At 34.4% G+C, this 16,191-nt stretch overlaps 1 protein-coding gene across 1 annotated transcript in view; it reads right to left on the bottom strand.

Annotated features, from left to right (window-relative positions):
• Nucleotides 1-15,782, bottom strand: part of LOC121728353 (ataxin-2-like protein) — a 43,288-nt gene extending 27,506 nt beyond the window's left edge. Inside the window, exons 1-2 of the mRNA XM_042116517.1 lie at nt 15,344-15,782; nt 10,520-10,673 (exon numbers count right to left, since the gene is read on the bottom strand). Coding sequence (XP_041972451.1) covers nt 10,520-10,673; nt 15,344-15,381 — 192 coding nt within the window. The 5' untranslated portion in view covers nt 15,382-15,782. The remainder of the gene's footprint in view (nt 1-10,519; nt 10,674-15,343) is intronic.
• Between the last annotated feature and the right edge of the window lie 409 nt (nt 15,783-16,191).

Below are 16,191 nucleotides of genomic sequence, written 5' to 3'. Positions count from 1 at the left end.
CCCATGATTTGCTTGGAAAAGCAACATGAATTAGCTTAATCGCTTAATAAATACTTTATTTTTAAGGCCCATTAAAGTATATTAAGCCACAAACAACTTTAAGCTGGCAAACATAAAAGATGACCTATCTTATCTATCCAATCCAATCCAGCCAGTTCCAGCTTCACTTAGACATCTTAAACTTTTGTGCGGCCCCTTCGCTCTCATTTCAAAGAGGAACTTGGTGCAAGTTTAATTTATTGTAAAACGTAAGCGAAGAGCGTAGTCAGTCTGTATAATTGGCCGAGTAATAGTAGGAGGAAATGGAATTATCCAGGACGCCGTCCGCGACCGGAACACGAGGGGAATACCGGAAAATCCGATGGAAAAACTGTTATTCCAATGTGCGAATTGATGTTTTATTCCTTTACTTTAAGTGAGACTTGTATATTAATAAAAATTAAAATCACGAATTTCTTTTAATCCGGCAACCTGGCTTTAGAAAGCACCAATTTATAAAGTTAAGAAGCTAGCGAGTGGAAAACATAAATTTAATATTATGTTTTAGCTTCATATAGTTAACTGTTTCTTGGTAAGTTAAGACTGTATTTTAAACAGTAAATCACATAAACTCAACTTTGAACTGCGCCTATAAACGAACAAAGGTTTGGGCACAATAAAAACTGTACGTGGAAACATTAAGTTAAAGTTATTGGCAATAAATCTCTTGAGCGGGTATCGCTTGAGGCATAGACCATAGTCCCTCTTAAATAAGTTGCTTTGGCACTTAAAACTTTTTGCTTGGCACCTAAATGACAAATTTTAAAGTGTTGACATTTATTTTGGAGAAATGTTAAGGACTAGGTAGAGTAATTTATTAGATTAGATTAAATTGTAGAAATATGAAGGAGCGATCCTTTTGCCTTAAGTTAGTTTTTACTAAGTATAGGTAAAATATTGTAGAGCGACGGGTTTGTCACTTCTAGTAAAAAATTTGGGATTCGTGTCATTGACTACAAGCTGACTTTGAGATCATAAACTATAACACACATTACAAATGTGTAGAGTTTTTAATGTCTAATAACCTGATAAATCTCGCACTCATTACAGACTTACACAGCCTCTTAACTCTACCAAACTCATACTGCCCTGTCTGCCGCACACAGAGACGAGTATTAATTATTAATTAATTAACGCCTCCGTGGTCTAGCGGTTAGAGCGTCGCTCTCGACTCCAGAGGTCGTGGGTTCGAATCCCGCGTTGGAAACATGTTATTTCCAAGTTTGGTTAAGACAATGCAGGCTGATCACCTGATTGTCTGACAAGTAAGATGATCCATGCGTCGGATGGGCATGTAAAAAGTCGGTCCTGCGCCTGATCTCTCGCCAGTCATGTTTTCCGTCCCACTGGGTTATGAGAGTGAAAGGAATAGAGAGTGCTCTTGTGTACTGCGCACACACTTGGGTACTACTCCTGCGTAACAGGCCTGGTTTCAGTGAAACTGGCCACCGTCACCGAAACCAGTGTGGGGAGTATTATTATTAATTAAGGCCATCCCCTGAGCAAACGACCTTGACCATACATTTGCCGCGTTGTCGAGATCGCACCAAAATACTATTTTTTACCTATCTTGGTTGAATACCTAAAAAAATTCAAACGGCGAATATGTAGTTAATGAAATTGTCGATCTATTGGCGTGTGTTGCAAATAAACGTTATTTGTAAATACTAGGGAGATACTGAATGTATGCTTGAAGTAAAATAAATTGGTATTACTTTGAAAGCTATATCATGAGTATAATAAATAAAACTAGGAAATTAATAACGGAGAAAAGAATTATTGCTGTATTTTATTTAATATAATTTTGAAGCTTTTAAATTATGAGTTAATAAGACTCTAAAAACGGTAAATTACGGCATCTCCGTAGGGGGAGCGTCTTAACATGTATTAACTGTATATATATTTGTTGCACATAACCTAAGCGGAACTAAGCACCGAGTACTCGAACTGGCCTTATCAGATCATACGGCTCAGTTAATGCAATGTCCTGTAAAAAATAAAACTCTACCATCCTATTGGTATGTCAAAAGACGTGACTTAAGTAAAGAAAACATATTGAAATTTTACGAATATCTAAGTTCTTTAACATTCTCTGATTGCTATGAAAGTCAAGACGCCCAGGAGGCTTTTAACTCTTTTTACAACCTTTTCAAAATGCTGTATGACCTCTGCTTTCCTTTTATTAGAGTCAAATACAATCTGTTTAAAAAATCACGTTGGATTACAAAGGGCATCAAGAAATGTTGTATGCGAAAAAGGCAAATGCTTTGGAAATATAGGTCAAAGAAAACTAAGGAGAACAGAAGTTTATTTAAAACCTATTCCAAACGCCTTAAACAAATTATAAATTTAACAAAGAAAGTCCAAAACCAACACTACATTAAAACTGCTTCAAATAAGTCTAAGGCTACATGGAAAATAATTAAGAACAATTATAGTAACAAAGTAATAAATTCAGGAATAACGCAGATTCGTTTGCAAGGTAAAACTATATCAAATCCGACACAAATCGCTAACGCTTTTAATGACTATTTTACGGGCCAAGCAGAGAATTTACCCACGAAACGCTGTAATGAAAGCATAAAGCTGTCTAATATGAATTCAATTTTTCTATCCCCAACGACACCAAAGGACATTATTCAATATATTAAAACTCTCAAAAACACAAATAGTACAGGCGATGACGACATTTCCACAAAAGTTATTAAATGTGTAGCACCAGTCATAGCTCACACACTAAGTCATTTAATAAATATATGCATGTCGCAAGGACAGTTTCCAAATAAGTTAAAGATGACCATTATTAAGCCGCTACATAAAAAAAATGATAAATTAAATTTAGAAAATTATAGGCCCATAGCTCTTTCCTCAGTTTTTTCTAAAATTATAGAGAAAGCTATATATGAACGTCTCTACAATTACTTAATTAAATATAATTTACTAACGCCCGAACAAATGGGCTTCAGAAAAAATTTTACAATTAATTCTGCAATATTTAATTTTTTAAATGAATTGATGCGAAATCTTGATAAAGGTTTGGTAGCTTGTGCTCTCTATATGGACCTAAAAAAGGCTTTTGATTATGTTGACCATAATATCCTGCTAAATAAAATGTACCAATATGGAATTAGAGGTAATGCTCTAGAACTTCTGAAATCCTACTTAAAAAATAGGTCGCAAGTTACATGTATACAGCGAGTAAATAAAAAAACAAAATTTGAAGAAGCTCATTATTCTAAGGTCAAAAACACTGTACGAGGTGTCCCTCAAGGAAGTGTGCTCGGTCCTTTACTTTTTTTAATTTTTATAAATGATTTTCCAAAATTTATTAATGAACTAATGACAATATTTGTAGATGACTGTAATTTATTATTTTTAGACGATGGTAAAACTGATTTTGAACAAAAAATAAATAATGCACTAAAGAATATCATAAAATGGGTTAATGACAATAATTTAATATTAAATTTTGACAAGACTAAGATCATGACATTTGCAAATAAAAATAAAGTACGACCATTATTAAAAATTAATTATGACAAATATATTATATCAGAAATCAAAGAAACTAAATTCCTCGGACTTCATATAGACAATGACTTAACCTGGAACTCGCATATCGAGGTAGTATGCTCGAAACTACAAAAATTTTCATACGCATTACACATGTTGTCGAAAGTGGCAAATCTAGATACTCTTCTTATCACGTACAATGCCTATGTTGACACAATATTAAGGTATGGAGTGATATTTTGGGGGAACTCCACAGATAATGAACGTGTGTTTAGGGCACAAAAAAGATGCGTACGATCCATGTGCAACCTAAAACAATCAGATAGTTGTCAGTCATATTTCAAAGACCTAAAGATATTAACGTTACCGTGTTTGTATATATATGAGTCTTTAGTATTCCTTAAGAAAAGTAATATACATTTATATGAAAAATTTAGTAGCACACGTCACAAACGGAAATTAAAAATGCCACTATCAAAAACTACAAAATTTAACAAAAGTACGTATGTACTATGTAATGATGCCGAAACTTTACAATAAATTACCCAATGAAATTATAGAAATTGACGATTTGACGAAGATAAAATTAAAATCATTCCTAATCAAAAATAGTTTTTACACAGTTAAAGAGTATTTAAATGAAATTTAATGATAATGAATAAAGTATTGTCCTGTAATGTTCAATTCCATTTTAATGTATTCCAATTTGTATGTTAATTAATATCAATGTTACATATTTACTTGAGAATCAATGAATATTTAAATATTTTGGCTGTTAATTTAGTGAATTTAGAGGATCCTATTTATTGTAATATTTGCATGCCATTAAAACGGCAAAACATGTACTGTTTTCGCAAACTTGTAACATCTTCTTATCATGTTTTGTGCAAATAAAGATATTGAATTGAATTGAATATAAGCCCTATACATTATCTGTCAAACTCTTCATTAACCCTTTAACCGCCGAGCTTAAAATCAATTGTCGTGCCTCTAGCGCTGGCACTATAAATCGAAAAATTTATACCTACAACAAATAGTGATGTGCAATACTTATCTTTTTCGATGTCGATAATTTATTTCTTAATTTATAATTTATATAAAGTATAAACTGATATCAAGTATTTGAATCCATAATGTTGTTAGTAAATATACAACGCTGGCAAAAACATTAGATAAAAACAGCTTGAATAGTGAAGTGACATAATTCGCGATATTTGTTATTACATTTCAAATAATATTAATTTCATAGTTTTCACGGATTAAATAATTGAGTTGTTTAAATATATAACCTACTACAAATATAGATTTTCAATAGTAGATCGATATCCCATTCCCTTTACACGCATACAATTTCATTTAAATGTCGTAGCAGACAGACAGATAGGAAAGCGTTACTTTGTAATTTATTGTAATTTTATTTCTAATTTAAGTATCCACTACAATCACATTTATCGATAGCATCATCATAAGCACAACACTAGTGGAATATTCTAGAAGGCGGCACTCGCTTATGACGTCAGAAGCGGTCGTCTTTTTCCGACCGTGGCGCAGGGTGTGCTAACAACATTCGTTTCTAAACATGCAGGCTAGGGATGGAAATCGTCAATTCAATCACTAAAATTTTTATACTATATTTATTATAAATTAAGTAAAACAAACATGTTTATTTATTCAGTAACCATTGCTTTATTTGTTTTATAATAAATTAGTTAGTAAAAACAGAAATATTTTAATTTATGTGGATTTTTGTATCAGTAAATCATTGCTTATGTCCCGTCCCTACTGTCGGATTTTTCCGACTCGGGCGTTGGACATCAATACACTTTTCTAAGAATCTTTTCGGTAATTTATTTAACTTTAGACATTATTTTTAGGTCTTCTAATTAAGAAACTAAAGTGTAATCAATTGTAAATGATTACTTCGTTAACTATTTACCAAGTATAAACATTATTTTAATATAATACAGTGCTATCAAACAAAAATGGCAGATTAACCGAGTAGTGGTACTGGTCGGAAATATCCGACCTTGGCGAAATGGGCACGAAAATATTTGTCCGATTATTCCGACCTTGGCGGCTAAAGGGTTAAATGTCTCTGAGTGCGGCAGTAACCTAAACCAGCAAGTAGCAACCACAAATCAAACTTTGGCGCCAAAACCGACCGTATCCGAATGCATTTCATTATCTGTGCCCAAGTGGGGCGGATCGATAGGCACAATCTGAAATGTTTGTTTGTCTATATTTAACGTTTTCCGCATTGTACGTCTGTCTAGCGCCGTCGTCACTCATCACACTCTTGGGGGTTAAAATTGATGATTTAGTTATTTAACCTCGGAGGTCTATGAAAGTGATCAAACAAATCAAATATTCCATTCTTTCTTTCTCCGTGGCGCCTAAACTAAGTAGTTTAGCCCTTAACAGTTAACACAAATGAATTAAAACTAGTTATTGGGCTAATTTGAGAAGTTGGATTGTAGATTCGACGACCAAAAAGTGTATTTAAAGCTTTGAAACGATTTTAATGAATTTTAATTTGGCGCAACGAACTTATTTTTAAAATTGTGTTGTCTGATGTGCAGAATAAACTTTTCTTATTCTTATCCTTTTGGGCTTCGTAGTTCAATAATCTATCTCAGGGGTCACCAATTAGTTTCGCTCGGGGTCCGTTTTAAGACATGAAATGACCATCGCGGTCCACACATTTTATACATATAAAAAAATTATTGAACAAAGGTAAGTAATTACGAAAATTACAAAGGTATTTTAATATATCAATGAGAAAAGTAACCATTTTTGTAGCTAATTATCTCTCTGAACTCTGAAGTTTGAAGTGAATTGGTGCTAGCTATAGATATTGACATTAAATCCTGGAGATATTCAAGTCCTAAGATGAACGAAGATCATCCGCACACAGTAGGTCGGCGGTCCGGATGCGGACCGTGGTCCGCCATTTGGTGACCCCTGAATCCTGATCTATCTCATAAAAGACAGGTTGAAGTGTTGTGAAAACGTAATAGGTAACCAATTATTAAGGGACAAGGGTCGCAAGTCGCAACTCGTGAGGAATTTTCAAGTGGCAACATAACGGTCTATTTTCAGACACAATATAATATGGGGGTGTGAGAAATCTTACAAGCACTGCTTAATACTTTACGTATTTGTCATAAAAATATCTATAACATACAATCATATCATCTTATGGATATTTTTCTCTAGGTATCTAGAGCTCCAAGGTTTAGGGCCTGTTTCACCACTTTCTGATAAAGTACCGAATAGGCTATTCACAACTTTTTTGACAGATTCTCTATACTTGATCTGTCAAGTTAATTGGTAGATAGCCTATTCGTGACTTATCAGGAAGTGGTGAAACCAGACCCTTAATCTAAAAATTTATATTACAAACGATACGTAAAAAGATTATGAGAGAAATCGCATTGCAAACACACGCCTTCGTTCAGAAATATGTGACCTCTGACAGGATCTTTAAATGCCAATTTATACTTAAGGATCACTTTTATAAAGAAACTAAAATAACAGATACATTAGGACTGCCTATCCAAGTTTATAAAATTACATCTTGTATCATATCTATACATCTATATATATAAAAATCAATTGCTGTTCGTTAGTCTCGCTAAAACTCGAGAACGGCTGAACGGATTTATCTTATCTTGGTCTTGAATTATTCGTGGAGGTCTAGGGAAGGTTTAAAAGGTGAGAAAAATTTTGGATATGTGGCGGTACCCACAAATCGCCTAATATTCCTGCATCGCGCTATCGAAGTTTTCTGAGCGCGTCGGTATATATACGACAGCTGAAATGTATCACGTGGGCTTCGGCCTGACCGAGCATAACACCTCGCTCGGTCGGAAGATCTTCCTTTAGCGTCGCCACGCATTATCCCACAGATGTATAGATGCATGGATGTATATGTAGATGTATGGATGTTTGTTACTCTTTCACGCAAAAACTACTGAACGGATTTTAATGAAACTTTACAATAATATAGCTTAAACATCATAATAACACATAGGCTACAATTTTAACCGACTTTCAAAATGGGGGAGGTGTTATGTTCGTTTTCTTATGTTCAACGATTACTCCGTCGTTTGTTAACCGATTTTCAAAATTTTTCTTTTGGGTATCATCATAAATATAGGGTATCATCCCAATTCGGTATTATATTCACAAAAGTGGTGATCTGATGAAGGATCCATAAGTAAACGAGGTAACTCCTCAAAAATTATAGGGAAATATGTGGTGACTTCGGTTTCGTGAGAAGTATTCTAAGCATATTATGCTACCAACAAGTAAGATTTTGAACCGAGGTATACCTGGTATACCGTGGTTCGGAAGGTGCTGAGAGAACTCCTGATTCTTTATAGATACAAGTTTGGGAGTTTCGGCGTTGTTTTAAGAACGGAAAGCATATGCTTCTATGCAAATTACATTCATCATCAACATCGTCATCATCATCACTACCATATTATACCATGTTATTGGTAAGTACTTTTCATAGTCTTTTAGATCGAGACTCGAGTTTGTCAAGCGATAATTTAAAAAAATCTATACCTACCTAATATTATAAACCTGAAGAGTATGTTTGCTTGAACGGAATCGGAGGAACTACAGATCCGATTTAAAAACTTATTTCAGTGTTAGATAGCTCATTTATCGAGTAAGAACTAAGACTATAGGCCTTAGCCTATAGTCTTAGTTCTTCCCACATTTTCCTGAGTTTCTTCGGTCGTATTAGTCTTAACTAATACGACCGAAGAAACTCAGGAAAATGTGGGAAAAACGGGGGAAATATTAGAAATTACGAACTACTGGAGCAATTTTTATGGCAATATTTGGCACAGATATAGAGTAGACCAAGTGAAGGGAGTAGGGACATAAGAGCTATTTTTATGGGAAAATGTACGGTTTCCGTAAAATTTCTAATTTACGCGGGCGAAGCCGCGCGGGACATCTAGTTATAAAATAAAACTGTACAATTGAAAATACTTACATCCATACTTACTAATATTATAAATGCGAAAGTGTGTCTGTCTGTCTGTCTGTTACCTCTTCACGCTCAAATCGCTGAACCGATTTTGCTGAAAGGCATGGACATACTTTGAGTCCCGGGAAAGGACATAGGATACTTTTTATCCCGAAAAAATGTAAGGGGGTGTCACTACTCACTACATCGCTATGGAAGCCAAAAATGTGGTTACTTTTTTGTCTGTCGTTCTGTCTGTATGTTTTTTCCAGCATCATTTACAGTATATGTAATTAAAATAAAACCAGTAATCACGTAGAAGAAAAAAAATCTCACCCATAATAAGTCACAGTTTTTTTACATTTTTAACACTCTTTAATCACATATTTCGTACGAAATCCTCGGCCTAAATCACAGATATAGTCTAAGAACCACAACTGATATCACCAAGTATGCTTCTAGTATAGTCTAGGAACTCTAGGACCTAGACAACCTAAAACAGCTCGTGTGAGATGTAACGTAGGTCGTAACGCGGGTGCAGGCAGCAAATAACTGGGTTTTGATGTGCGATCAATAAATAATATGCGCGGTCTGAGAGCTGAATTACAACTGCAACGGCTAGACAAGATGCGTCTGGAGCAACGCCCCGGTTACAGCGTCGCGTTTTTGGACTAGCATAGCTAAAGTAATCTATGCTAATATTATAAATGCGAAAGTGAGTCTGTCCATCTCTCTGTCTATTTTCTCTTTACGCTAAACTATTGAATCAATTTTGATAATATGCAGATTAAGGGGGGCTCCCGGCTCCCATACAAAAAACACAATTTTTGCTCTATAGGGATACGGAGCACTACGTGCGCGAGTCCGACTCACACTAGGTCCATTTTTGCTATTTCAATGTTACAAAACCAAGATTATTATTATATACAAACTTTCATCCCCTATTTGAACCCCTCGGGGTTAGAATTTATCAAAATACTTTCTTAGCGGATGCCTACGTCATAACATCTACCTGCATGCCAAATTTCAGCCCGATCCGTCCAGTGGTTTGGGCTGTGCGTTGATAGATCACTATGTCAATCAGTCAGTCACCTTTGAGTTTAATATATATAATTTTAATATATATATATATATATATATATATATATATATATATATATATATATATATATATATATATATATATATATATATATATATATATATATATATATATATATATATATATATAGTTGTGAATTGTGATTATGACGCGCGAAGTGTCTTACATCTCATGACGCATCTGGGTATAGTACGGTCGCGGGGGACATAAAAAATTCGTATATTGACCTCCTCGCTCATCATCGAGAGCCGTCTTCATACTCAAGTTTGAATATTGCTATCGCGTTCCCATCGCGTACTTGGGAAAATGAGACAGCATTCGTGCGCAAAAGAGACAATTATTTATAGGTAGCTACGAATCTCTACGTGCCTTGAACGGCCATAGATGACAGATCATGACTATGACGGAATCTAGGCTCGATTCTCAGGCCTAGATTCCGTCGCATACCCTGTCACTCGGGTGCAAACTGTCTCACGCGAGCGAGAAGGCTCACGACACGACATAAGAGGCCTAAGTATCACCTAAAGTGTAAACACACTTGCACTAGGCCGAAGATAGGCGGCCGAAGTTCGGCATGATTACGCCTGCAATGTACTTTATTTAAATTACTGATGAGTGCTGAGTGCTGACTGATGAGTGATGACACACCATGCCGAAATTACGTCGCGTTATAGCGTATGCGTAATCATGCTGAACTTCGGCCGCGTATTTTCGGCCTAGCCCTAGTGTGTTTAGACACTAAGACTCGAGCCCCAGAAAACTAGTATATAGAGGTACATACCTCAAACTGCGCGCTGAAAGTCTTGAACACTTCTCCCAGAGGCTGCCGGACAGCAGGGTGAGCACGAACATTGAGCAGCCACTAGCCAGTAGGGACATACCTCAAACTGAGCGCTGAAAGTCTTGAACACGCCCTCCCAGAGGCTGCCGGACTGGGTGAGAACTTGCACCGTGTCGCCGACGTGGGACGTCGCCGCGTGCATGAAGTGCGCGTTGCTGTACACGCCCTCAGCCATCACGCGGCCCCGGGGCGATCTGCGGGGGAGGCGGAGGATGGTTAGAATAAAAATAGGTCAAGTGCGAGTGGGACTCGCGCACTATGGGTTCCGTAACGTTATATTATGTACAGCATATAGCATAGAAAGTTGGCAAAAAATTGTGTTTTCTGTATAGGAAACAGGAAATAAAATTAAAAATTAAATAAATATTTATTTAATTTTTAATTTTATTACTAATTTAAATTTCAAAGCCTTTTATTACCAATAGTAATAAAAGGCTTTGAAATTGAAAATCGTCAGAAACACACACCATTCGTTTCAAGTTTCTGACTGACCAGCAGACGAAAAATTTATTATTAATTAATAATAATTATATTAAAGTAAAATATTATAAAAGATTTTGTGAGTATTTCAAGTGCCTACCTGTTGCATTTTTGATTACGAGAAAAAAAGGCCAAAAAATTATGTTAGTTGAATGGGAGCCCCCTTATATTATATTTATTTTATTTTGTTTTGTATTTGTTGTTATAGCGGTAACAGAAATACGCGATCTGTGAAAATTTCAGAACTCTAGCTAAACCGATTTTTGAGATACAGCTTCCAGACACACCGTCTCAGTAATAGGGTCCCGTTTTTATCCTTTGGGTATGGAACCCTAAAAAAGTTCTATTCTAATACAACATTCCAGATTTGTCATGACTACAATTATTTATACTATTATCACTTTGTGTTTATTGTGCAAGATACTTCACATGTGGCAATAGTCTTGCTGGCGTAGGCCTATCCCAACTATGCAGTTTTTTCTGCCTCCTGCCTCCAGTTAATTGTTGTTCAGTCAAGTCCTGAATGATTAAAGCCAGATAGGGAAACGGTTACTAAGCCCCTAGTACGAAAGCAAGCTACAGGAACTATGACATCGCAGGCTCTAAAGAAAACTTAAATTCAGAACCAACTGTCGTATTAACAGTCATTGGGTATTATTCAATACCACTGTAAGCAATTATAGGTGAGTAGTGAGTACAGTAGTTTTTTAAGAAAAATAGATGTATTTTAACTTAGTTCCACAAAATACATTATTATTTGCACCACTAATCGTATATTGTGTTTGTTTTAAACTTTAGATTAAAATTTGCAATTTTTTTGTTTATTCTAAATTCTGATATGTACTTACTCAAAAGTTTTTCAAAACACTTTTATCACTTCATGTAGTTTTTGAAGTTGTTTGAAGAACACATTTAAACATTCCACGTTATGTTTTACGCAATACAAAGAAAATATATTTAAAATTCCAAAATACCATACATTAACATAAAAAAGGTAAATTAGAAATGAATTGTATGCATATTTTAGTGAATATGTAATTTAAAACAAAGAATCATATTAATGTCTGTTTGTATGGTTTTTAGTAAAGCCTACTATAATCTATAATGACAAAAACTACCAAGGCTCAAACTCTTAGGCTTTAGGGGGGTATTACATTATCATTTATATTGGATCATTTCTATGATCATATATAGGATCCAATATATATGATCATTTGATCATATCTACATATTACATTATCATATTTCATTAATCCTATTTTACGTCATATGTGGTTTCAATAGCCAATTTTGTGGAATTTCAATTATCCTTGGTGCGAAAAATCTAAATAATAAAATAACAAAAAAAGGATATGGACGAATAGTCCATAGACGGCCACAATTAAAAAAAAAAAATAGCCAATGGAGAGCGCTAACGCTGACAGGTATTGACGTCAGGGTTACTAGATCTCAGAGAATTCGATTTGTCAAAAGACATCGTCATTTTTAATATGGCTTGTTTTTTGTTATTTCAGCAAGATTATCCAAGTATATAATTAGAAAAAAAATTACATTACATTATTTGAAACATATTAACGACCAAGAAATTAAAAACTCTTTTTTATATTAAATAACTGGCAACACCTATTTCTATGACCGTATTGGATCCAATCTCTTAGCAAATGTCAAAAATCTATGATCAAGGAAGAAATGAATCATATGTCTATATTACATTATCCAATCAAATATCCCCCTTAGCAATGATTCATTGGGAACTTAACACTCATGTACTAATTTTGATTTGCATGATAAATGATCAATCTACAAAAAATATCTCACACTGCAGGCATTGAATTTTTGCAGGATTTTTTGATAAGTCAAAAATGATAATGTTTAGTTCAAATTTTAATCTCAACGGTCTTACTTTTAACTGTAAAGTTAAATCTAACAATGATTGCTTATAGTAACATTATACATTTTATCACTTAACCTTCAAATATACTGCTTTGTTCCATTTATATATAAACGTAAGTTTTTTTTAAAGTACACAGAAAAATTTCCTAGTGGTGAAAACTAATGAGATTCTTTGTTGTAATAGAATTTTAGTTTCTGAGTATTGTTAGAGTAGTTTTCTATTTCTGTAAGCATGATAAGCATACTTAGGTACAGCTGTTAAATCACATCAATAAAATACCAATTTCATTATCCCTTATAAAGTTTCTTGATTATTTTTTAAATATAAAATACGGGGGCTGATGAGCAAAGGAGTTTCCTGATGGAAAGCAATTACCGTCGCCCATGAACACTTACAGCAGAAGAGTTGCAGATGCATATCCGGCCTTTTAAGAGGGCACTTTCTTGAAGGTTTACAGGTGGCAATCATGTTACCTCTCTTTTTACTCATAGAAATAATAGAGAAGGTATGATAAAAACAATAAAAAATTAAACTATTTTGGACACCATACTTAATGTACACACAACTTAAATCATGTTTCCTATGTGAAATTGTAAGGTGAGGTTATCATCTAGTTACCTAGTACAACCTCAGGGCTATTAGTCTAGTTTCATTTAATAATGTTGACAGTGTTAGAAATCAAAAAAATTCACAAGACATTGCATAGTGATATAGTGCCTGCAAGATTTAGGGTGCCGGTTGGCAGCGGGCGACATGAAGCAACTGCAGACGACGTGTCGCAGTAATGGCTTGTATGTATTTCTATGAAATATCCTCCATAGCTAGCGACACTCATTCATAGAAATACATAGAAACAAGTAGTGTAGTGACATTTTCATTTTTATTTTTACATAACTAAAACTTTACCTTTATGACATTACTTTCATTATGTACTTAATTTTGCATGCCCACAGAGGCCTATGTATGCAACACACATATGCAAAAATAAATGAATTTGAATTTGACAACATGTCGTCTGCTGCAACTTCATGTAGCCGGCCTCTAACTCGTACCTTTAATCCTATACTCCATATCTCAACTTAACTGTTAAAACTATTGAATGCAATTTGTCCAAGTGCCCAGTTTCTATGTCATAATATCATAATAGAAGTTGTAGTTTGTACAGGAGTTTGCAATAATTATTCTAATGTTATGTAATTACATCATATATCATAGATGGTTGAAAATATCAAGATTTTCCCACCAATAGGCTCGCATGATACAGTACTGCTACTTGCATGATATTAGTGGACCGGTCACATAATAAGAGGCACTGAAAAGTGGACCAAAAATTTATGTTCTGGCACCCAAGAAATGGTAAAAGAAATAGAGGAAGGCAGTTGGGAAGATGAATTAAAAAAGACTGAAAAATAAAGGCTATAAATAAAAAAAAAACATTATTTTAACAATAAAACCAAAATCCAATTTTATGGGGAGTAAAGAGAATAAGAAAAGCTTAACTAATTTCAATATATTAATGTCAACGAGGCACCATAGAATATCTATTGTGTCTTGTTTTCACACGATCGACGGGTTAATTGGGATATAATTACAATTACAAGATTACATGATTGTAATAAAAAAGTAGTCATTTACTACAATCTAATATTTACAGAGACTCAATATAGTTTACTTTGCATACTTTTATCATCAAAACACAAACTTATTTGCAAAAAAAGTAAATTCATGCTCGCATTAACTCAGATCTAGTACTTATGAACATAAACAATGTAATTGTTATCAAAATGACATGAAAATACAACTATTATGAAAATACTTCGGATGATACTATGAATGGAGTTCAAAGTTCACGTAAAATACATTCATAAAACCAGGAAACAAGTTATCTCCCATAGATTAAGTTGACAACACTGATGATATATTTGTAGCTATATTATGTTTTACACAATGGACAATTTAAAGTCCTTGTATCTGATATTTTTTGTATTTGGCAAATCGGGGAAAAAAGTATTAACTTAATAATATAGTGATAGGTTACAAATTATCTAATAATTTACAAAACACACAATGCTCAATACTTACCATCTTCAGTAGCACACTAATTTGATAGATAATTAGTTGCTAATATAAGTAGGAGGCACTAACTTTTCACAGCCAAAATACTAATTTTGAGAGCAATTTCCAGGTACGGGTATCAGCTGTTGAAGCGCGGCTATATTAATCGTCATGAGTACACAGCCAAAAGTAGGCCAAATATCTAGACTTGAGCGTGCGGCGCGAACTGTGCGGCGGCGAGCCGTGCGCCGCTCTAATTCGCTAATTTAACTAGCGTTTTGTTTACAAAACCTTTGTAATCGCACCATCCACTCGCAAAAATCTGTCAGCGTGACAGACACCCAGCCTAAAATCCGCACTGTGGAGAGCATTGGCCCAAAAAACAAAGACATGTCATCGAAATGCTGCAAATTGTCGGACGTAAACTAGCCTTACCTCGGTGGCCCTTGGCGATTTTTTCGTTTGTTGTTCATATCTCCTTCGCCCGACTGCCCCGGTGGGTAGGCACCTTCTCGTCTACGCGTAGGGACCGGAATTTTGGCTAATTATCACTTCTTTCTTTTACAACACAGTCCTTTCAACTTTCGCGGATGCACAAAACTGCAGTTGAAATTATGAGTTAGCACTTAAAATTCGACTACAAGTATGCATCGAAACCACTAAAGTTGTTTGACATTTGCTAACAATATAAATTAAAATATATTTGGATACAAAATCGCTGTTCGATATATTTTCAGGTTTTATACCCCAAAAACAAACGGGTTGGCAGATTTCTAGTGCCTGCAATCAGCGCAGGAATACAACATGGCGCTGTGACGTATTCATCAAAAGTATTGCAAAAAATTTAAAACAAATTAGTTTTCACTCTTTTATACTACACACTTAAATATAATATAAATTGTGATTTTTGAAAGTACTTTTATTCCAGCAGTTACTCAAAAACATAAAGAAATCTGAAAAAAGATGGACACTTGATTTATTTCCAGTTTATGAACTTTCAATATGGCGGAAAGGCACTTGAAAGTTGAAATTTAGGGTTACCATTCAAGAAAATATAAAAGGAAAAAAGAAAAGAAGAAAAAGCAGATGATTAGATATTATATTCTTTTATTGTAATTTGTAGTAAGAAAATGAATATACATAAATACTTAAAAAAATCTCGCATTGTAGTTTAATGAACCTGGTTATTAGTTATTACGAGGAGCTTTGTCTGCTGTCATGACTGCTGGACAAAAATTATGGCTTTGTGTTTCATGCCTTTTGAACTTTTATTTAAGGTTAAA

The sequence above is a fragment of the Aricia agestis genome, chromosome 6, assembly GCF_905147365.1.
Source record: "Aricia agestis chromosome 6, ilAriAges1.1, whole genome shotgun sequence".
NCBI classification, from domain to species: domain Eukaryota; kingdom Metazoa; phylum Arthropoda; class Insecta; order Lepidoptera; family Lycaenidae; genus Aricia; species Aricia agestis.
Note: the sequence above shows the minus strand (reverse complement) of the source record. Positions and strands in the feature narration are given on the sequence as shown.